The 24,930-nt window shown below is 41.3% G+C and overlaps 1 protein-coding gene across 1 annotated transcript; it reads left to right on the top strand.

The window, feature by feature from the left end:
* Nucleotides 1–815: 815 nt before the first annotated feature.
* Nucleotides 816–24,588, top strand: kcp (kielin cysteine rich BMP regulator). The gene is given in 40 exon segments (XM_053319241.1): nt 816–918; nt 1,964–2,487; nt 2,716–2,788; nt 3,497–3,768; nt 3,851–4,019; nt 11,602–11,684; nt 11,773–11,866; nt 11,949–12,028; nt 12,127–12,212; nt 12,297–12,391; nt 13,067–13,306; nt 13,381–13,530; nt 13,607–13,713; nt 13,794–13,887; nt 13,980–14,153; nt 14,239–14,321; nt 14,415–14,508; nt 15,531–15,713; nt 15,841–16,011; nt 16,132–16,305; nt 16,410–16,492; nt 16,902–17,075; nt 17,624–17,803; nt 17,939–18,203; nt 18,357–18,439; nt 18,523–18,616; nt 18,695–18,868; nt 18,967–19,049; nt 19,537–19,657; nt 19,754–19,836; nt 20,131–20,230; nt 20,344–20,432; nt 21,072–21,174; nt 21,279–21,421; nt 21,703–21,875; nt 22,358–22,469; nt 22,551–22,652; nt 22,769–22,933; nt 23,070–23,370; nt 24,108–24,588. Coding segments are annotated over 40 exon segments (5,898 nt in total). The 3' UTR covers nt 24,329–24,588.
* Nucleotides 24,589–24,930: the final 342 nt, after the last annotated feature.

Here is a 24,930-nt window from a genome sequence, read left to right as displayed (position 1 = left end):
AGAACTGTGGAGGGATGGGGGGGGGGGGGGGGGGGGGGGGGGGGTATGGAGCAGAGTGGGATGCACACACTGGGAGTGTTTCCAAAGCAGTGAAACATGACTACTTGTGTTTACCCCCGCCCTCCCTCTCTCTCTCTCTCTCTCTCTCTCTCTCTCTCTCTCTCTCTCTCTGTACACACACACACACACACACACGCACACACACACACACACACACACACACACACACTCATGGCTCCCTTCCAGTCTCCATACCAGGTTTTAGCTGATTACCAAAACGGGGGTCCTTGGGAATCAACTCCGCTGAGCAGTGCTGGGTGGAGAGGGAGTTTTTCCTACCAAAAAGAAGGAATACAGGGGAGGAAAAGACTCCGCTCACAGCTATCCTTCTGGGACTAAAGACAAGAGACAAGAGCCGGTGACCTCACGCACTGCACACCTGAACTTTTTTTTTCATGTGTGCCTTTTGTTTTTTCTCGGTTAATAAAATAACATTTATATTGAAAAAGGATACTAAATTGTTATTGAAATAATCATCAAGTTTACAGAACTATCTTGTCTTTGTGACCATGCATGGAAAGTGTGTTGTAGATGTGGCCCCGGGGGGGGAATGTGAAGTGACTGCGGAGAAGTGACGCCCTGCCTGCATCCAGATGTTTCATGTTCCCCCTGCGTGCTCTTGGGAAAGGTCTGCTCCGGAGTAACAAGGGAAATCTTAAACACACAGTCAGACAGTTCAAAATACGATGAACATCAAACTTTTTGTGTGAAGTGTTTGGACTTTCATCCAGACTTTAGTTTTTTGCGCCTGGAGAATGGAGAGCTGCAAACTGAGGACGTTCATGCTGTTGGAGATACAGTTGCTCTTGATCTTGTCTCTGTCTGTGCAGGGACACCCTGGTCCAAATCATGAGAATGGTGAGTTTACAAAATTGTCATTGGGACCCATTAGTCATCGACTTCTGAGAGTATTGTTGATGGTTGGGGTATTATATATTATATTTGAAGATTTGTGTATTTCATACATTAAAAATAATAAATGATAGCCTAACATTTATGTGTATAGGCTACTTATAAACAACTTATGAAATTGGGAAGGTGGTGGAAGAAGTATTTTACTTGGAGCTAGCATTGTCACAATGTGAAAGGGCTCAATTGCAAGTTAAAGTCCTGTATTTATCATCATCATCGTCATCATCATTATCATCATCATCATCATCATCATTTTATTCATTTAAAGCTTCGGGAAAACATAGAGGGAGAACCCTAATTTTCAGTGGTGCCAAGGTACAAATATTACAACAAATGCAGGCATAACTAAAATCATGTAGCCATAAAAGAAGAATGCATGGCTATATCAATTGGAAAAAAAAATTAACAATGCTAAAAAATAAAAGTGTAGAAATTGACATTGAGAGAAACATATAAAACATTAAGACTAATTAAAAACATTAAACGCAATGACAGTTACAATCAATAAATTTAGCAATTAAATCTTGACTTAAAGAGTCCAACTTGAAGTTTATTTGTTTGTTTGAAACATTTTTCATTGTGGGACACAGTAACAGAAAACAGATCTTCCTTACACTGTATCCCTCCTCGTTGATGGAACAGGCATGTCAGTTTTTTGATTTAGTAAGTAATGGTTTGTCCCATATTTATCTCCAAAAAAAAAAACTTAAAACGCTTATTTAGCTTCAAGTTTTGTCACCTAACACAGAAGAGCTACCTCTAGATAGATTTAAGGAGTTGGATTGCATTCATTTTAAGGGCTATCATGGCTTGCTGGTGTTGTTCCATTAGTCAGCCATGTGTGACCAGCTAATGAATGGCTTCATTTGGATTCCCTTTCCCGCAGACTTACCCCACAAACCACAGTGTCATCCTTCTCAGAGCTTGATGTCATGCAGTATGAACATATTTGTGTCTCAGAATCTGACTCTCTGTTTCATCTCTTTCTTAGTGATTGATCTTCTGGCAGCTCTAAACATGTCCCACCAAATGAGTGGTGTGGCCAGACTACAGAGTCATGGCAGCATGATGTACAGAATTCGTCCCAAAGCACCCTATCTGACCCTCCCTCGTGAATATTCCCACTTCCTGTACTCCAACCTTAAGGGGAGTATGGGGGTGCATTTGGTGGGGCACCAGGCGGTGGGCTCTAGTGCCACCCTTTTTTCTCTCTCCTCTCCATCCTCACCCATTCTCCAAATGATCTCCTCCACTGTAAATGACACTCTTCATTTGGACTACCAGGCTGAAGGAGGAGTTGCTAGCTTTCACTTCCCCAGGAGAAACCCCTTCTCCCGGGAGGATTGGGTACAGTTGGCTGTGAGTCTGGAGCATAATAGACTGACTTTTTTTGTAGAATGTCAAGAAGCTGTGGTTATACCAATAAAAAGTGAAGAGAAGATCAACCTGGAACTGCCTCAAGATGTTGTTTTTACACTTGCCAGCACACCGGGAAAGAGAGAAAGCAAATTTAGTGTGAGTTTTTGCCCATACTGCATGCCTATTTGAATACGAGACCTCACCATTACTGATTTATCTATTATTACATTATTACTGTATTTTTTACTAGCTATCATGTTAAGTCTTGTAATCATAACAAAAAACAACATAACGGTTATATTTCATGTTTTCTGCCTCCATTCAATGTTCTTTATGTAAATATTGTAAACTAATATGTGACCATTGCTGTGTTCATGAATACAGGGACATTTGAAGACAGCTGAGATTTCCATGAAAGCATATCTAAGGCGCCCCTGGCACTGTGACAACGTTACAGGTAGAGAAAAGTTATCTATATCTAGACGGAGGATAAATGATCTTCTTTGTTCTGAGGATCAAGTGAAAGCAAATCATGTATTTGAGTTTTCCATGTGAGCACAGAAGAAGAATAAACAATCACATTTCAAAGCTAAACGGAGAGCTGTGATTGGCTCTCTGCTGTTTCTTGGATTCTGTATGCGTATGCAGGCCTGTGCCTGTACTACATCTACACTGTATATCAGATTGCAGCATGCTGTGGTGACAATTTACAGTACGCCAGAGGCTGCAGTGTATTCTTTCTCTGTATTACTGACACTGGTAATTTATTTTCTTTTGAATTCTTGTATGGGGAGAGATAAGATTTTTAGATAAGTGAAGAGCTGTCTTGCCATTAATACCTATACGAATGGGTAAATCACTTCATTTTTTTAACTCTTTCTTCCCAAACTGTGAGACTCTCCTCTCATTGTCATATATAGCTAAACTCAGTTGAAGGACCACTGTGGTTGATGTGCATGACTGCAGACAATATCTTTTGGCCCTTGGGCAGAAAGTCCCCCAAACAGTTAGTTAATTATCCCTCAGTGTGGGTCTTAATTTAGACAGTCCTTTCCTGGATGTTTGTTTAGGCTCATAATGTGTTTTTCATTAATTCAAGAATTATTCAGGGATCTATCTGTTTTACTCCCCTCTCCTCCCACCAACTGTCCCTTTCTCATTTTAGATGATCTGCCTCCATCTCAGTACACTGATACTCCTAACCCAAATTCTCGAACTGACAGCAGTCGAATGTTGCGGCACGGGCTTTCCACCAGTAAACCTGAAACAAGCCACAACATCCAGAGTGACCAGCTGCATAGAGGTGTGGTCCTGGGGCCTCCGGGATCTCCTCAAGGGGTAAAATCTGTTTCTCAGGCACAGAAAGACGACAGGCTGAAGAGGCTGGAAAAGAGGCTGGAAGAGATGGCTGGTATGCTGGACATGATCAAAGCTCAGGTAACTAATGTGCTCTTAATATTTGGCTTTTCATGAATATTGATGCAACATGAGGTGACATGATCATTTTCTTTTGTAACAGAATGCAGACCTACAGTCACGTGTGCAGTACCTGGAGGGATGTGAATGTGTGAGGCAGCAATGTGTGTGGGAGGGACGTGAATTGGAGGATGGTCATCGCTGGCAGACTGACCTCAACACTGTGTGCACATGCACATCTGGAAAGGTCACATGTCAGGCTGACATAAAAGGTAAAAATGACTCAGCTTCTGTCTGTCAAATTTCTGTCAAGTGTTTTCTCTCTATGTTTCTTTCTTTGTCACACACACACAAAAAACACATAAATCTACTTATGATGTACGAGCACTGAACAGCCTGATACTAACACACATTCATTAACCTCTTAAGTAGCTAGTTTGCAGATGGTCATCCCTCTCCCAGACCCCTGTCTGTCTAGCCCCTGTCAAAATGGAGGTGTATGTTTCGTCTTGACCCTTGACCCTGCAGGGTTTCATTGTTCCTGCCCTCCCAACACCAAAGGACCAGTTTGTCACAGACAGCTGAGACAGGTACTGTTGTGCTGGACAGGTAGTAGATTAGAATAGATTTGCAGTTACAAAACATCAAAATGTCCATGTTGGTGTCAAATCTTTCTGGTCCACGTTGTGAAAATGTATGTATCAGTCCCCTTTTTTATGTTGAGTGTGTGTCTTTGAACACTGTAGGTGTTACAATTGTGTTAGTTTTGAAGGTTTTCTTATTGTATGTCTGGTTACCCGGCAGGTCTCCAGAACTTTTCAAATGTTTGAGGTGGGTCACAATCAGAAATGAAAACCAAGGTTTGAAACCCCTTTCTGTTAAGTTTTGTGTTGCTGTAGTTTTGTTATAGTTTCATCTTGTGTTAGCATTGACCTTTTTAGCCATTAGTTTGTAGTTGCATCTTGTACTTTGCTTAATTTTACAAGGATCTCTGCTACTATAGCACTGAGTGTTAAAGGAATAGTGTCTTATCAAGAATTAACAGGAAGATCAATATCACTCTCATGTGAACTTGTTAAATATAAAGCTGGCCAGGACAGCCATGAGACTGGAAACAGCTAGTTTGACAAATGGAAAAAATACCAGAACCTCTAAAGTTCACTAATGAGCACACTGTATCTTGATTTTTTAATTCAATTCAATCTTTTGGCCTTACCCACACTTACTGTTTCGCCATTCTTCCAGTTTTATGGTAGGCTAAACTAACTGTCTCCTGGCATGAGTGTATTTCCAAAACTGCCAAACTATTCCTTTAATGTGACTTATCTAGTTTTTAGATCACTTTTGTGATTTCCTGTTATATTTAGCTGAACAAACAGCCACTTGGCCTGCTGGATTGGGTGAGCCCAATAGCAGTGCTTTACTTTATTTCTGTCCTTTGTCAGTTCTGGGTATGGGCTTTGCAGTGGGGTGTAAGGCTGGGTAAGAGGCCCTGTGTCCCCACTTCCCCACTTCTAGGCTTGTTGGGTACCCAAACCAGGGAACAGCTGTGAAGGGGTGGGGCCAATTCAACGCCGCTGGGCCTTTAATCCCTCCTCTGGCCTCTGTGAGGACTTCCTCTACTGCACTGGCAACAGCAGCAACAACTTCCCTTCCTTTAATGCCTGTAGGGACCAGTGCATGTTGGGAGCATGCTGCCTCCGCAAACCAAGTCTTCCCACTGACCACCAGAACCACAGTCTTAATGGATACAACATCTCCTCTGAGAACAGCACTCTTGGGCAGTACAATCATTACAATTTAGAGGATGAAACATGGTATGGCAATATAGACTTTAACGTTACGGAGTTGGAAGTCCTAAAAGAAAACCTAAAGAGGGAGCAAGAAAAAACAATAGTTGACTGCCATGAGGATCCGGCTTTCAATTACACCTGTGATTACCTCACAATAATGCAGTGCCAAGCCCTGGTGAAGGACAAAGCTAGAGAGACACAGGTAGTGAGCTTTTATCCTGGAGTGAAGTGCTCAGACGTGAGATGTGGTGGAGGCTGTGGATGCTTCTCCCAACGCAAGCTCTGGAGATATGGAGCAAGGTTCAGGCAAGGCTGTGAAAAGTGCGTATGCACTCACAGTGGCAGAGTTGACTGTGTGTGCAGGCACCTGACCCAGCGTAAAGAGATTAGAGACCTCACACTGAGAGAGAGGAGTTTGTACCAAAAGGCTGTCAGGAAACTCTACACCAGGCCAGGTAAGACTAAAGGTTTTGGTTCCTTGTTTTTTAACTTATTTTGAATTTACCTTTTAATCATAAATATTAGCGGTTTAATTCCGTCTCTATGTGTTTGCATATGGTTATAGCTGTCTGGAAGGGCTTTGCACTCCTGAGGGCTGAGTATTCCCCTCAAGTGGGTGATCACGCCTTCTTCCTCCCCTGGCACCGCTACTTTCTGAGATTAGTGGAGCGTGAGCTGCAGTCGTTGTCATCGTGCAAACTGGCAATTCCATATTTTGAGTGGACAGTGGACTCTGGATCAATGCAGTCCTCAGCTGCCTGGCAGGCTGGGTTGTTTGGAGGAAACGGCAAGCCCGGCTCTGACTGCGTCCAGTATCACCCTTTCCAGGACAGGACATCTCGTTCCCACTGGTCTCCTTGTCTCAGACGGAGTTTCAACTCCTCGGTTTGTCTATCCTTTTTTTTTTATTGACAGCCAACGTCAATGTACTTTTTATCACCGTGTTGTTATATTCTTTCTTATATTTTGCCAATTACAGTTACAGGGCTTGTCTAATTGATTTCCACTGCTTCCTTCAGATTTGGTTGCCAGATGCAGTGACCCTGCAGACGGTTGTGAACCTGGCAGACTTCCAGTTGTTCTCCCAATCTTTGCAAACCTTCTCTGGGCTCTTTAGGCTGTGGGTGGGCGGCCTTATGGCTTCACCTTTGGCTGCTTACGACCCTCTATACCTGTCACACATGGCATTCATAGACAAACTGTGGGCACAGTGGCAAGAGAAACATCAGCATGGATCAGACAGAGAAACTTCTAAAGAGGATGATACCCTCTACCCTACCAGACAGAGGCATATGAAGATGAAGCCTTTTGATGTTACCCCTGATGATGTCATTTCTTCAGAGAAGCAGACGTGTGTTATATATGTGCCTATAACCATTGGTGCACCTTGTAATATGACATCATTACAAACACACACAAAAAGAAGTCTGAAAAATCAGAAGCATAGCTTTGCCAAGCACAGTTCACACCACTGTAGTTTTGTCAGTGAAGGCTTTGACAGCAATGGCTTTGACCATGATGGTTACGATCGTGAAGGCTACGATCAGAGTGGTTGGGACAGGTGGGAGTTTGGCAAAGATGGCTTTAATCGTGACTTCATTGATAGGGATGGATATGACATATCTGGTTTCAATCGCTATGGTTTCAACCATTCTAATGTTTCCTGGTTTGGTATGCATTGGGATGAGGTGTTTAAGAAAGACAAGAAAGAGAATCAAGAGACAGATGGAGAAGATAAGAATAATCAAATGGTACTCACAGACAAGATCATGTCCGAGTTCTTCAATGACAAAGGCTACAGTATCTATGGGTTTAATCACTTTAGCTTGGACCGAGGCGGGTTTGATGCCTTTGGCTTTCGAGCAGATGGTTATGACAAAGACGGCTGCAACTGGTTCTTCAATGGACCACACTACCTGCGGTTCTACTTCCACACCCAGCAACTGTTGATGTCATCCAGTGACCAAGCTCTTAACCGCATCCCCCGTATCTGCCCTCCAATTACCTCACTTCCCAAGCACTGGGCCATACAGGACTGGATGATTCATAGTCCAGAGGAAAGCATTGCTCCAAATGGTGAACCAGAGCACGATTGGGTGGGACAAAGTAAGCAAGAAAGTGATGATACTGTTATGGCAGCCACTCACAATAGGACCACCACATGGCTTCCCATCACACCAGATCACAGGTATCAGCATTAAAAGAAAAAAGTGCCAATAGCCAGGCCCTTTTTTTTTTCTCTCTCCGTAGGTTTTAGGAGTGGCAGGATTTAAGTTATACAACTGTTTATTGGCAAGGGATCTCCTTACACCAGACATCAACACGACTCCTTCCTAAACCTGATTGGACCAACACACCACTTACTGGGCTGTGATTGGTCTTTGTTTCCATTTTTAAATACATCACATTTATTCACTATCCAGTCAAATACATTTCTCGATATCAACTGCAGAGCCAGACCTCATTGTATCCTTACTAAAGTGATGAATACTCAAAGTGCTCCATAAACCTCGCTGATTGGTGTAGAATCAATCAATGCTCAACTGAGACTAAAATCTTGGCTGTGCATAGGATATTTAGGCTGGCTTTACCAGGTCATAATGTCAATAGTTACATAATTAATCTTTTTCCACCATTTTCATTATCTGCTTTCCCTCAAAACACTTGTAGGTTTTGTTTCAAGCTCCACTGGTTCAGTGGCTGTCCCCTTGGCTCTGCGCCTATCACCTGCCCTGACCTCTGCCTTCAGGCTCGTTGCCATGGTTACCCGAAGGCTGTCTGCCATATGCGCAATTGTGGTTCATGTTTCACAGAGTGGCAGGATCCAGCCACTGGAAACCATGTAATATGCCACGGCTGGTAAACACTGGACTGTCTCCCTGGAAAATGGAAGAATAAAGTACTTTTCCCAGCTTTGAGAAAAGGACATTGGACTGTTGGGCCTACTAGTACTTTATGACTGGGATGACTGTTTAAACTAAGAAAAGAAAATAAAACAAAGACATCATTCATAATTACCAATGTGATGATAGCATAACATTCTTATGGGGAAAAATTACCTCATTGCTTATTTAAGAACAACTTGTCTTCTCAGTAACAATGTCCCCATTAGTATGAATGATCCACAGACTTCACTGTCACTGAGTTTTCATAATTTGTTAAAGATGTTCCACTAAAAACTGCTGACTGGGAGGTCTGTAGATTTATTAGGAGTAACAAGGTCTGGGACACTGTTAATGGAAAGAGATCTTGCTGTTGGGGCAAATGCATTGTTCACCTTATTATTTAGGTTTTACCATCCACACCTTTTACTGTTTTGTTCTTCCTCTGTTTTAAAGGAAAATGCTCTAAAATGCTGGTTGAACACTACCTTCCTAGCACCAAACAGCACATAGACAAAGTTAGCAACTAGCTGCTGACTATAATGAAGTATTTCGCAGCTAAAGAGCCAGATATTAGGAGCTAGTGGAGAGTGAACATTGGGCTTATCTTAACACGACTCTAAATGAATGCTAATGCTGCTCCATATAAACTGGATATGTATGGATCTGCTTGCCAGTGTCTTGTCATTGTGAAGTTTGTATGGTTTTCTATGGGTTCGGTGTTACATTTGCATCATGTTACACTAGGGGCACAATTAATGAATGTAGATTTAATCAACCATACTACTGGTTTTACATGTTTTTGCCTACTAAAATTAAAACTGTATCACTTCCTTTTGCCAAAAATCTCACAGGATTTAGAGTAGTCAAGCTATAAGATAAGAGTTCCTTATCTTATAGCAGTATAGTTGTGTGCAGGGACTATTCTGAACTTGAACCACCACCTGACACAGTAAAGTAAAACAAACATGTGGCACTTTAGTTGATGTTGAACTGTACTTTTTAAGATTTCCCTCTCTTTCGCTCTCTTCATCAGCCCACTCCGCACTCCTCTCTGTGTCCTGTCCTGCCTATTGTGTCCAGGCATCTGTGTCCCCACATATCTTCTATCTTCTCTCTGTGTCTTTTTTTCTCTCAACCCCTTAGACTGCTCTCCATCACTGTCTATGCCTTTTCATCTATCTTTCACTTAATTGTTTCTGCATGTAGGCCAGAAGACTTCCCTGGTACACAGTTGATACACACTCGCAGACTCACAATCCCACATACACTTTGATCTCATGCATGCTTGGCTTGCTAGAGGAAATGCCTATTGGCTGCTGGCACAGTAGGCAGCCTCACTAGCCCCTCTCTCACTCTGTGATTATTGCCCTCACTCACACACAAACACATTGTCTCTGTCGTCATTAAAATAATTATCTCCTGAAATGTCCAAGCTAAGCGAAAATAGTATTTGATGAGCTCCCTGAAAGCCCTTGAAAAAATGACTGACTTTGTGCCTCAGAGTTTGGTATGTATACTGAAGAGTACACTGAAGAGTACTTTAAATAAATTACTGTAATGAATTACTGGTCATAATTATTATGAATTACATTAATTGACCATTTGTCATGACAATAATCCAGACAGTCACAGAATGTTAGGCCTGTATCTCACATGTTTTGTAGGGAAATTGCAAGCGAGGTCTTCCTCTTGTTTCTCCTGCAGTAAATGTCTTTCAGTAGTAATTGACTTGCTGTTGGTAGTTTTTAACGGCTGGAAGGCTGCAGGCACTTCTGGTTATGGTAACAGTCTATAAAACACTGTGTATTTTGAGAGAACATGTGTATATTACATCAGAACCACACTGTTCTGTCATTACTGGAGAAAGAGACGGGCCAGATGTTCCCTAGTGGCCTATAGTGAAAAGGTGAAGAAAATCTGCAGATAGACAGAGAAGGTGGAGGGCGAAACCAGCTGTAATATTCAAACTTATTTCCACATTACTCTTTTATTAAACTATCTGTACACACTCCTGCTACTTCATCACTTTTAGACACACACCTGGAAGCTTAAAAATGTGAATGCACTAAACATCTGTTTTGTCTTCAGGGTGTGAGGAAGATGGGACAGTTCATAATGTGTCCTACAGCACTAAAGATGGCTGCCAGACTTGTACATGTAAGGTGGGTATTTGCGATACATCAACACTGGCACAAACATATTCATTGAAGCTGAATGATCTCTTCATTTTTCTGTTAATCCTCTACTATCACCAATATGTCCTTCCTTTGTCAACAGGGGGGTAACAGGGAGTGCTCAGCCCTGCCCTGTCCTTCACTGGACTGCACACAAAAGGAGACTGTACCAGGAGAGTGCTGCCAGCGATGCATAGGTAAGGACGTAGAAAAAATAATCTATAGGCAACAATCCTTATGAGAGAAAACAGATTGCTTTTTTATGTTTAATAGAGTATACATATCTGCTCTTAAATCACTAATGAAACACCATTAAACTATCTTAAGTCACTGAAGTTCTTATTTCAATTGAGCAAATCTTGCGTAAAGCGGTAACGATGTTCAATTACAGGCAGAGTAGAAGGTCACATTGAGTTTTATAGCATCCTGCTACACAACACAACAGTGACAAACTCTGAACATCAGCCAACATTAGCTTTCCTGCGTAAGTCTCCTCATCCAATTTACAAATACACGTCTTGTCCTCTTGTCTTGTTGTTCAGTACAATGCAACACTGGTAGCCTGCCAGCTGATGTCTATTAAACAGGTGTCTTACACCCGCCCCGATCCAGCTGGTTGAGAACTGACATTTTTCTAGTAATACAAGAGTATTAACAATACATTTAAAAAGTATGCTGATATAATTTTTTGACTGCAAAGAAGAATTATTAAAAGTGATTTCAGTTGGCCTTATAAATGATCTGGAAACAGCTCTACCAATACTACGAGTTGACAGTTCAGTTCAATTCTTTCGACAACTATAAAAAGTGTTTCCCGAGTTGTAAGTATACAATATTTATCCTTGAAACCTGAAAAGATTTGTTCAAGTTTGGTGTGAAAAATTAGTGAGTTTTATCCCACTGAGAGATGACGTGGTTTTCTTTCCTGTGTGATTTAGTGTGAATAAACCTTTAGCCTTTTTACTGCCAGTTGCACCATCTCAAGTAATCTGATGTGTTCAGGTTGCATCCATTCTGGTATCCAGTATGATCACCTAGCAAAGTGGCGACCAGTGGAGAATCCCTGTGATATCTGCTACTGTTTGGTGAGTCTGATACTAAATAATGGTCAGTTTAATCCCCTATTTTCCAGTCGCCTTTATCTCTAGTGATCCTTTTCTCTCCTCTCATCAGGAAGGTCATGTTCGCTGTGAGAGGGAGCAATGTTACACCCCATGTAAAAACCCAGCTGCTCCTCCACCAAATACCTGTTGTCCAGTTTGTCAAGGTGGGTTTCTTTACATTACTGTAGCATCGTGTGTGTTGTGTAAGTTACAGCGACACAGTGTGTGCTCATGTGTGTCTATCAGGCTGTGGTGTGAATGGTCATGACTTTCCTAATCGAGCTGTGATCCCCACTGAAGATCATTGTCAAGAGTGTACATGTGTGGTATGTCTATCATTTATCATCGTTAAATTTCATCTTTTTGCATATAAATCAATAATGATTCATTTTATTTCAAAGTATATATGTGTTCTGTCCTCCAGAATGGAAATGTAGCTTGTTCATCCCATCCCTGTCCTGCCTTGACTTGTCGAAACCCTATACATCGTGCTGGAGACTGTTGCCCACGGTAACAAACCTGCCTAGCCTCAACCATAATGATCCTACTTTTAATGTGCAGTTTTTGGAAACATGTTGTGTATGTGACCTGTAGGTGTGAGCGGTGTGAATATGAGTCTAAGGTGTATCTGGATGGACAGAAGTTCTCCTCCAGAAGAGACCCCTGCCTCCACTGCCGCTGCTCTGTGAGTTCAATCTGGCAAAGCTTTGTGGTTATGTGATGTTCATGTGACTGTACTCATGATGCGTTGGCAAAGTTTCATGACCCAGGGGTTCAATGAAAATATGTCAAAACCTACTGTACCTTTCGGAAGTAAATGGGATTAAATTAATTGGGGTTAAGGGTGAAAATCAATCTTTTTTTTATCTTGAAAATGCTGAATCCATTTCTTATCCATGTTGCTGCTGTTGCAGATGAATGTATCATAGAATACTCAGAGAGACACGTTAATCCTGTCTTGTCTGTTAGGCAGGTGAAGTGTCTTGTGTGAGTGTGGATGCATCGTGTCCCACAATACACTGTAGTCATCCAGCTAAGCGCAGAGGAGAGTGCTGCCCTACATGCAATGGTTGGTATATACTGTATATAAATTTGTTCAGATGTTTTTGTCAAATTTATGTTGTCTACTGTCACATGTCATCTTCCATTTCTTTTTTGAATTGTGTGTGTATGTCATCACACAGAATGTGAGTATGACAGAAGAGTGTATGCTGATGGAAAAGTTTTCACCCCTGCTGGGAGCGTACCCTGCCTGCAGTGCCGGTGTAAGGCAAGTCCATATGGTATATTCCAGCAGAAAATGTCATTCACAAACAGGAAATGTGTCTACTTATGTCTCCTAAAAATGTCTAATGAGAGCTGAGCGAGCGGTCAGTATGTTCCTTGATTTATTAGCCTTTTCACACCATCTAATATGCATCATAATTATAATAGGCAGCATAGGCTCTTTTGTAGGTCAATATTTAAACTGCACCATATTTATTGACTGCATGTATATTGTGCATTTTAGGGCGGAAGTGTAATTTGTCATGAAGAGAAGTGCCCTCCTGTCCAGTGCTCCAACCCTATTATAGACCCACATCTCTGCTGTCCAATCTGCAAAGGTATGCATACAAACACATGTGCAGGTGTAGCTCATCAGTCAATGTATAACAAAATCCCTGCTTTCTCATTACAGTGTGTGTGTTGGAAGGGGTGGAATATGAAGAGGGCTCCAACTGGCAGCCTGAGGGTCCCTGCTCCAGCTGCACTTGTGTAAATGGAGATGCCTTATGTACACACACACAGTGCCCCTCCACTGACTGTCTGCATCCCACCAAGATCACTGGTAACAAGGCATGAGTGTGTGTCTGACCTTTGTTTGTATGCAGATGACTGTGTAATCTATCTTTTTCCCCTCTTAGGTTCCTGTTGTGCAGTGTGTGAAAACTGCAACTATAACCATCGTATTTATAGCAACGGACAGAGATTTACCACTCCTGACCAGCCCTGCCACATCTGCACCTGTCTGGTGAGCATGCCTCCATTCACACACAAAACACTGTGCTGTCCACCTACAAACCTGCTGACACGGTGTTACCTTCTCCTCAGCATGGCACTGTTGAGTGTGAGAGAAGACCATGTCCTCCACTCAACTGTACCAACTCATACACACCAAATGGGGAGTGTTGCCCTAAATGTCCAGGTACCCAAACTCAGAAACAAATATAAATCCAATTGTACATTTTGAAGTTATGGATTTACACATTTAATTATATCTGTCTCTGTTTTTCCCAGACTGCTCCTTTGAAAACCGTGTGTTTGTGGATGGAGAGGCTTTTCCTAACCCTGTGAGTGTGTGTGAGGAGTGTAAGTGTGTGAGTGGCAGAGTTGACTGCCACCATGCACAGTGCCCCCATCCTCATTGTAACGCTCCTCTGCCTGGAACTTGCTGTCAGAACAACTGCAATGGTGAGAAATTATGACTATCAGGAATATTAAAAAAAACATCCAGCACAGTAACAACCAAAACTGACAAGATATTGTTTTACATCAGGCTGCAGCTATGCTGGGAAGGAGTATCCCAATGGTCAGGAGTTTCCCCATCCTACTGACAAGTGCAGAACATGCAGCTGCATAGTAAGAATAAGAAGAGCATGTCTAACACTGCTGAATATTTATGTTTTTTCATGAAACTGGTTTTCAACCCAGCCTGTGTTGTGTCTATTATAGAACGGAAATGTCCAGTGTCTGAAGAAGAGATGTCCACCACTGCCATGCTCTAACCCAAATGTGCTGCATGGGGACTGTTGCCCCCAATGTCCCGGTAAGGACATGCAGTGAATGGTTTTTAATGACACACCCACACAAGTGTTTTTTGTCTTCTGAAATCTGCTCAGGCTATAGTTGGATGGAGCTGTGTTGGAATTATATCAGGTCACCAAACCAATAAGAATTACAACTGTGTAATCTCTCCCACCCTAAAAGTTGCAACAACACTGATTAGAGGGCCAGACACATGTCAATCAAGTATAGTCTGCAGGCTGTTCTTGACTGACACAGCAAATAAGTGAAAACACCTGTGTAGGTGGACCATTTAATGGGGTCTTTGACCTTAAGCAGGACCAGAAGGAAGGTGTGTTATAACCCTGAGAACATTTTCAAAAGTAACAAATTGAGATTTGGTGGATTTATTGGTCTTGAGCCAAGGATAAGATCATCAAAATTCTAGTCAAGTCTAGTTCTGAGAATTGTATGGCACTGACAAAGTTTCATCATATATATTATTGTTGTGATATTTAGATAAAGTTATGTACTGTATATCACTCTCTTTTCTATAGTTACTTCATCTGTTAATATTTGTTCTACATTCAGCTATTGTGTTCCTTTTTTATTATAGTTTAAAATGTTTTAAATAGCAGTTTTTTCACCCTGTATTAAATGATGACTGTATTTGATCTTCATCTTATCCTTATTTGGCAAACAGAGAGCTTACAAAACTTCTTAAAGCATAAGTTTAAAATTAATCAAGCATTTAGAGTTTGAAGGTTTATACTATACAAACTGAATTTGTTTACTGATTACACTGGTAACACTTCATGGTAAGGGTACAGGAATTATAATGAACTTATGTGACTTCATGCCCTAACTGCAGACTTTACTATGAAGAGAAATGAGCACCATTTATAAATCATGAAGATTGAAATAGCTTAGTTGCTACATTACCTAAGGTATTGTTCTTTAAGTTTGCAACCTGCAGATTCTCGGCTGAAGATGTCACATGATCAGAGCTAAAATAGTGGTTTAGTTGCACACTGTTCTTGACTGTTTTTACTGATGTTCCCTCAGCTCCCCCATCAGACTGTGTGTATGAACAACGACCCTATAGACACACAGAGCGCTTCTACAACCCAATCGACAACTGTCAATCATGCGCCTGCACCAACGGGACAGTTCACTGTCAACGCAAGCCCTGCCCCTTCGTTCCATGCTCTCACCCAATCACACAGGCATGCTGCCGGACCTGTGAAGGTACAAATTCTCAACTTAAAAGGAAACAATTCTCAACTTAACAGGAATAATTGGTGACAAAAGACCCCAGTTAGTTTTGAAGCTTTTTTTTGCAATTCTTTGTCTCAAATGTTCTTTCCTCTTGCAGGCTGCCTATATGAGGGTCGAGAGCGAGCTAATGGGGAGACATGGGATGACGTATCAGACCCATGTGCTGTGTGCATGTGTCATGAAGGCTCTGTCCGGTGTGAAAGAAAGCGCTGTCCGCCCTCAAACTGTAATTACCCTGTCCAGAGACAGTGTTGCATGTCCTGTGATGGTGAGTGATTGGAAGACAGCCAGTTTTATAAAGAGTAGGATAAACCCTGTAAATAGTTTTCATTGAGAAAAAATCTCATTTGATCTCAAATTATATCAATTTCTCATTTTCTACTTGCAGGCTGCATGTTTAATGGTAAAGAATATCCTGACGGCACTGAGTTTAGTGATGACCAAGGCCCCTGTGGTGTATGTTATTGTTACGGAGGTGAGGTCGTCTGCACCAAAATACCCTGTTATGGAGAGTGTAGCCACCCTTACACACCACCTGGCCAGTGCTGTGGAGAATGTGAACGTATGTAAAGTCAGAATAAAACTCCCAAATTCCTAGTTTATCATCACTGGTTCATCATTTCCATGATTACTAAATGACAACATAAATGTGTCTTCATCCGTCAGGCTGTTTCTACAATGGTGTAGTTCTCACTAATGGACAGTCCATCCCTGACCCAGGGAACCCCTGCTCTGACTGTACCTGCCAGGTGACATAAATACACACATACATTCTACTGCCAGTTAATCTCTTTAGCTCACACCTCATGCTTGTTCCCTTACAGGCTGGGTATGTGCGATGTGTAAAGAAGCCGTGTTCAGCAGCCCTCTGTCCTCACCCGGTCAACAACCCATGTGACTGCCCTGTCTGTGACGGTATGTCAGCTCCCAATTTATCACAATGCATGTTATGTAGAGCAAGTAAATAATTGATGTGTCACTGTGTGCATAGGTTGTCATTTCCAAGGTGTGAATTATGTTGATGGGCAAATCATTCCAGGAGGAGAGAAAGGCTGCCAAGACTGCACATGCTCAGTGAGTGAGAGAGATATTTAACTTTTGGTCACCTCACTGCAACATTACAGTAACTGTCTATCTTGTCATTGTTATTTTCCACAGAGAGGTGAAGTGGTGTGTACACAGCGAATATGCCCTTCTGTGTCATGCCCGCACCCGGCGCGGGACGGCTGTGCATGTGGAGTGTGTGATGGATGCAATTTTAGTGGGCGAGATTGTTTCAATGGAGAAAGATTCCCTCACCCTACAGATCGCTGTCAGCTCTGCTCCTGTCTGGTATTCAACACATATTTTAATACTTTACTTTAAAATCCAATAATCTTAGTTACTTTTCACGTCTTATTAGTGTTGGAACTGTGAACAGAACATGTCAATTTTAGATGCTACACACAAATTGATCAAAATGTATGCAAGAGAACAAGAGATATCTTTTTTTATTCAATGCAGACTTCTTCCTTGTTTGACATCACTTGAGGCTCTCTGTTAAACTGGCCACAGCTCTCTGTGGAGCCACAACTATTTTCACATATGCAGTAAGAAAGAAACAAAGAGTTTAAACAGACATTGCTGTGTAAAATCAGTGGAGTTATTTTGAGCATCAGATCCCCCTGTAGGTTTGAAAGTTGGCTCTGAAAAAGTTGAAGCTTGCTTCCTCATGCAGGATAGCAGCTGTAGATTTACAGTAGTTACAATAGATTCAGTGCAAACAAAAATATTGTCCAAATGTTCATAGAAATGTCTGCAGAATAAGCCACTTTTCTACTGTTGTGTCCAATGTCTTCCAAAAGATATTTGGAACTATAAATGATTGTTTGTCTGTATAGAATGGCGGTGTGGTGTGCGTTCATGTACCTTGTCCAAGTGTTGCCTGCATGCATCCAGTGACCCCTCCAGGGGACTGCTGCCCCATCTGCACAGGGATTTGTCGGCATCAGGGAAAAGAGTATCAGTCCGGCTCATCCTTCTCCTCACCCTCTGACCCCTGTTCCTCATGCTCCTGTCTGGTCAGTCTGGTAGTTCGTACTAAATTGAAATAAATCATCTGAGTGTGATGTGATCCAACTTCAAATTATTTAATAGTTCACTTAATTCCACCCCTCCTTCTTTTTTCTCCTCCCTTCCACTTCTCCTCTGATCAGAATGAGGTGGTGAACTGTCAGAGGAGACCTTGTCCAATCCAGTGCTCCCATCCCGTCCCTTCAGATACCTGTTGTCCTGTTTGTGATTCCTGTCTGTATGAGGGCGTCATTCACTCTCACAGTCACACCTTCACAAGCTCCTCCAACCCCTGCCAGCGCTGCACCTGTGTCAGAGGCACGGTCACCTGCGTTCCCCTGGTCTGCCCACCAACACCCTGTGCCCGACCTGTTTCCAAGCCAGGACAGTGCTGTCCTGAGTGCAAAGGTGCTTCTGCATGAATGATAACTGAAGGCCTTTGTGTTTCTGCTCATTTCTATTACTTTTTTTAACCAGGAAATGAGAAAATGTGTGTTATCAATATTGAGCAACATTCCTTCTCCTCTTCTCACTCTGTTTCTTGCCTTTCTCTGGTCTCAGTGTGTATGTTAGATGGACAAGAGTACAATGACAGGCAGACATGGACGTTGCGTTCAAACCACTGCTCCACCTGCACCTGTCAGGTCTGACCCCTCAATCTCTGTTTTTTCTTTATGTAAATGTACCCTTCTTGTTTTTTTATTTCTAATCTGTTCATGTCTTCCAGGCAGGTGAGGTGCAGTGTGCATCTCCCGACTGTCCTAAGCTGCCCTGTAAGCACCAGGTGACAGATCCAGGAGCCTGCTGTCCTCGCTGTAGAGGTAAAACACCACATATTAGTAAGAGGTTTAAGCACAAGAGTAAATATTCTTACTAGTGGTTCAATTTTTGTTTTTCAGGTTGTGTGTATGGGGGTGAGGAGCATATAGAGGGCAGCAGTTGGTTTGCAGACTCCACCCCCTGTATGACCTGCATGTGTGTGGAAGGTGTGACAACCTGCTCTGAAGTACGCTGTCTATCTCCCTGTATCAACTTCATCAATGTGCCCGGGGAGTGCTGCCCTGTGTGTGCTGGTGAGTAAATCACCAAATGTCTCTTTTGAGAAATGTGTCTTTGAAGACTTTTCTGGCCCTGAAAATATTGATGTTCTTATATTATTGTTTTTGAGTAGACTGTGTATTTGAGGGCAAAGTGTACGGCCCAGGGGACAGTTTCCATCCAGCCGATGATCCCTGTCAAATCTGCACTTGTGAGGTATGATTATTACAAACCTGACTTGTGGAAACTTGAATTTGACTCTATGTTTTTTGTTTAGTTTTAATCTTGCAACTAACAATAATTTCCATTATGTTTAATTATTGAATAATTACTAGTTCAATTTACACAATTCAGAAAATGGCTCTCAGATATTCCCAGAGCCCAGTAGGATATTTTTAAGTTGCTTGGTTTGACCCAAAGATACTCAGTTTGAACATTTGATATGCTGGAACCAGAGGATGACAGGAATTTAAAGTCATTATATAAAAGTCATTTATAATTTAAAAAATGACTTAATACATTATTAAAATAGTTGCTAATTAATGTTCTGTAGATCTATTTATCTTTTAATTAACTAGTAATACAGGTAGAAGCAGTAGTAATACAACTAGATAAGGATGATGCACAAACTATGGTATTAGCTGTAGTAGAAATGAGTATTTAGTATTTGTAGTAATTGTATTCTTACTTGTATGTATCACAGGTGATGCCGGATGGAGAGCAGCACATGCGGTGTTATCGAAAGCAATGTCCCAGTCTGGTTGACTGTCCAAAGAGTAACATCTTGTTCTCTGGACCAGAGTCCTGCTGTCCTGTCTGTGCACGTCAGTACTTAGCATTCTATAATATATTACATATTACACTGATGTGCACTCACTGAGCTCTGTAACATTTGTATGTCTGTGTGTTTGTTTGTCCAGAGCCTCTCAGTAACTGCACTTCTTCGCTGATTGGCAATGAGGTGTTGGCCACAGACAATCCCTGTTTTACCTGCCACTGCAAGGTCCTGCAGCAACAACACTTTTCTTATGCAATATCATTAATATGTTACAAATATTCTGAAGACAATTTTTCAACTGAGCTAAGAAATATGAATTATACTGACACATCTAGCACAGTTTATAATTGTCTTTAACTGTATATAATTGCATTTTATTTTTATAGTCATTTCTACAATAGAGCAGTTGGTTTTGGTTTGAATCAGACATCTCAACACATATAAATCTAATTGTTCAGCTTTTTAAACTACTATGTGACATTTTGCAGTGCAGTGATACTTTCTGTCTTTGTGATTTAGGACTTAACATGGACCTGCCTGCACCAAATCTGCCTCCCACTTACTTGCCCCGTTAATGAACAGTTCACCCCTCTGGATTCGTGCTGCCCTGTGTGTAAAGGTGGAATAAGTCCATTCTTCTCCCTCTTTTCTCAGTTTTTTTAATTTTAAAGTCTTATTGATGGTAACACATTCATGATCGTGAAGGGGTTTTTTTGTCTGTTTTTCATACAGAATGTGTAATTGAGGGTCAGAATAAACGTATGGCCAACGGCAGCAGCTGGTCAGACAGTGATGATGACTGTGTCACATGCACCTGTAATGTGAGTTGGACTTAAATGCACTGATTAACATCAAGTACATGAGCATATTTATTTATACACCACTTTTCAAAACAACATTTGCTTTGCAAGATAATAGAACACATTTTAACACAGATGGAGAAAAAATGTTGTATTCATTTGCAAGCAGCGCACCATCAACAAGATGCATTTGAAGGATTTATTAAGAAAATCAATGGGGATAGGATTGCTGGTAGTACAGATGAGGTGTGGTAGTGCTCCTGAAACAACACTAAATAAGCTTAATTTGAGTCTGGGAAAAATTGCCTTAAAAGAGTTTTGAGGAGTCATTTAAAATAAGAAACAAAAAGATGGGTCCAGCTATAAGATTTCAAACAGATCAGTTGTTAGTATACCAAACAAATGGCCAGGGTAGTGGCAAGCTCTAAAAAAACTGTAATATAATCAAAACTCACAGTCTCCATAAGTCTTAGAAAAGACTTATGGAGATGTGTCTCAACTGAAGAAAACAAAAAGTGGACACATCAGAAACCAAATTAAACTTAATTACATGCATAATATTAGACACATGTTTGCCCAAACTAGACCTGAGATTGTTGATAGGACTCATATCTTCAGACCTTCACCTTATAAGTAATCTGTTGTTTCTATGCTTCTTAGTTGGGCTATATTGAGTGCAGCATTGAAGAGTGTTTACCTTTGGTTTGTCTGGAGGGCCAAAAACAAGTGAAGATTCCCGGAAAATGCTGCTATGAATGCCAAGGTATCACAACCAGCCAACACACTGAGCATCTGTGGTAGTGTTTGCAGAAAGTTCTGCTTAATAACTTTCATGTGTGTGTGTCTGTCTTTGTGCATGTGTTGTAGAATCAGGGGTGTCATGCTTGCACCAGGGGACAGTGTATCAGTCTAATGAACAATGGGAGGTGGACGAGTGCACTAGCTGTACATGTGTGTCTGGAGACGTACACTGTCACAGTGAACGCTGCCCTCCCCTCACCTGTGCAACAGTGAGTATAAAAAAAACGCACACACTCTTTTTCAGTGTTATATCATGTTCAGAAATGTTCCCATGATGCTGCACTTCTCTAAGCACTCGGTTTTTAGAGGGAAATTGAACACCTGACATTTCTCTTCATTTCATAGCTCCTTTGTGATATAGCAAACATTTATTTGGCTCGCTCCGACTCTCCTGAGTTCCTCACAGGTACACAGTGTAACTGATCCTGTGTGTGTGTGTGTGTGTGTGTGTGTGTGTGTGTGTGTGTGTGTGTGTGTGTGTTGCACTCAGGATGAGATGCCAGCGGTTGTCCCAGGTTTGTGTTGTCCTCATTGCCTTCCTCGTCCAGCCACCTGCATTGCCTTCGGTGACCCTCATTACCGTACCTTCGATGGCCGCATGCTGCACTTTCAGGGGGCGTGCACGTATGTCCTGGCACAGGACTGTAAAGGAGGAGACTTTAGGTGAGCCATGACAACTGCTGTACCGTAGAGTACTTGGTTATTTGGATGCATATTAATTATAGTATGTATTTTTGATCAGTTGAAAACCCTAAAGCTATGATTTGAGGCTTTTCTTTGTTATACATGATACTAAACTAAATATGTTTGCTGTTCAGACTGTTAACATACATTTTAACTATGTTTCACCATTTTATATACAAAATGATTTATCGATTGATTGAAAAAAATTTTTAAAAATCCTTAATTTAATAAATCTAATAAATGTGATCACAGATGTTCTCTCATCATAGAAATCATCTGACCATCCTGATGATTAGTCCTTCCCACTACACCCTATTTTATGCAGAACAATGTTAATCCACAGAAGAAAACAACAAACTATTTCATGTGACTTTCAACAAAGAAACAAACTTCCATAAATAATAAATGTAATAGGTTAAACAGCGCAGCTTTTACTCTTTTACTCTTCTTTGTTTGCACAGTATTCATGCCACTAATGATGATCGTGGGCGTAAAGGAGTGTCCTGGACTAAAGAAGTGACCGTGTTTATAGGAGACGTCACAGTGCAGCTACTGCAGGACTGGGTTGTGAAGGTCAGTGTGCAAAAGTACTGAATGAAATGTGTGTGTACCGTTATGATTGTGTTATGCACTCATTCAACCAAATTTTTCCAGGTCCATGGTGAGGTTGTGACTTTGCCGTTCCTCAGAGAACCACACATCTACGTAGAACGCCAAACCAACACCATCTTACTCAATACCAACATCGGACTCAAGGTAGTCTACTTTTGTTTGCTAGCACCTTTCCTTTCCATTATGGATATCATGTGATTGGATATACTATCAGTTCAGATACTCCCACATATGTCACACACCCACTTGTTCACCTTTAGGTGCTGTGGAATGGCCGTTCACACCTGGAAGTGAGTGTGCCAGGCTCCTATAAAGGCCAAACTTGTGGCCTTTGTGGAAACTTCAACAACTACCGCCAGGATGATCTACGGATGCCCAGCGGAAAAATCACCCAATCAGAATCTGGCTTTGGCAACAGCTGGAGGGTAAAACAATAGATAGAAGGCTGAAAATTAGAATTAACTAAATTAATAAAAGAAATTAAGTTACATTTTTATATATATGCAAGTCTGTTGATGGGTTGGACATGCAAATCAAACCACTGGTCTACTGTCATTTTAGGTCACAAATGGTAGCCATTCCCTCTCATCCTGTCGTCCGGGTGAGGATGTCGACCCCTGTAAAGATGCAGGTTACCAGGCCAAGAAGGGGGCTAATGCTCGTTGTAAGGTGCTAAAGTCTGCTGTCTTTAAGCCCTGCCATCGCGTGGTTCCTCCTGAACCCTGGTATGGAGCCTGTGTATATGACCTTTGCGCCTGCGGGGCCAATACGGACGAGTGCCTGTGTGACACACTGGAGGCCTACACCAGTGAGTGCAGGAAGTCTGGTGTCATCCTGCAGTGGAGGAGTCCATCGCTGTGTGGTGAGTGAAACGCACATTAACCAAAACTTAAAAATCAAAGTATTTTATATATTTGGTTTTCAGTCTCAAGCCAATTCATTCCTGCTGAACATTAAATTAAAATGAAAAAAAAATGTTGTCATTTGAAATGTAAAATATTAAATAATTTCATTTAACAGCTGGGCACTGTAGTCTTTAGTAAACAAGAGGAAGCAGCACATTTGAACTATTTTCATCTGTTGATTTGGTACATTACTGAGTATTTACGGCAACGGATCAGTGTATGTGGGATTACAATGAATGTATTGTTAGTTTGGGTCTTTTCATTTGCTGACACACTATATACAGTAGCTATATAGATGTACAATATATAGGATATCACCAGGCTTAACCATAAGGCATCTGCTGTTTGCTAATAAAATCATTAAAAGACCAATAAGTAAGATTTTTACTAAGCTGTGTTAGTCATATCAATTATTATCCTCATTACTCATTATGACTTATGTTCTTATTTAGGAACAAAATCTAAAATCTTATCCTCTGTAAACTACTAATGCACAACATTTCAGTAAGATAGGAAAAAAATGAAAAGCCCATACTATATCATGTAAAATGTGACAGGTATTTTGATACCTGATAATGTGTCAATTCCAACTGGTCACCAGCAGAGGTTGAGTAAATCAGCTTTGACACCGTAGCAGTCTCAATGTGCTCACCCTCTCTCTCTTTGTTTTACTGTCTGCTGCTGTCTTCCACAGCTGTGGGCTGTCCAGTGGAGAGGGGCTTTGTGTTTGACGAGTGTGGCCCCCCATGCCCTGTAACCTGCTTTAATGTGGCTGTTCCACTGGGGGTGATAGAGAGCCACTGCTTCAAGCCCTGTGTCCCAGGTTGCCAGTGTCCTGCTGGTCTGGTGCTGCACAACAACTACTGCATACATCCAGAAAAGTGCCCCAAGATCATACATGGCAACCCCTCATAATTTGGTGCTCACTTCCAAATGAAAACGTGTACACTCACACATGCACTGCCACCTCTTTTGTTACTGTATAACAAATATGTTGGAAATGAAAGGGAAAAAAATCAACTAATAAACTTATATGATATGTGTTCTTTTTTGTATTTCAGCAGCACTGAATATTTATACTAAACAAGAGTTTGTCATTTTAATTTGTTCAATTTGCCATTTGAACATCTGTATTTCCCCTACCTGTTTTATTTTAAACATTTATGCAATATTGTCCTCAGCCTTTAGTTTATTTCAATGATATTATTGAGCATATGTTTACTGTACAGGTTCAATTTCACCACTGTGCAGTGTCTGACTGTATAAACAGTAAGCCACATAATCTCAGGTACTCCTTTTTCCTTCTCCATTTTACAAATAAATGAAAGTTTCACTAATATTTGTGGTATTTCATATTCTGTTTGACGAGCGAGATAAAAGTCATTAATCATTGAAACATGAGGATGATGTTGGTGGCACTTTGTTTTTCAGGTCAGTTATTTCTTAGTCATTTCTCAGGATATTTCTTAGCAAGAAATATGTAATTGTGTACTAGTTGGGGGTAAAATAATGCAGAC

This window comes from Scomber japonicus, chromosome 5 (genome assembly GCF_027409825.1).
Source record: "Scomber japonicus isolate fScoJap1 chromosome 5, fScoJap1.pri, whole genome shotgun sequence".
In the NCBI taxonomy this organism is placed as follows: domain Eukaryota; kingdom Metazoa; phylum Chordata; class Actinopteri; order Scombriformes; family Scombridae; genus Scomber; species Scomber japonicus.
The sequence above is the reverse complement of the archived record's forward strand: the minus strand, read 5'-3'. Positions and strand labels throughout refer to the sequence as shown.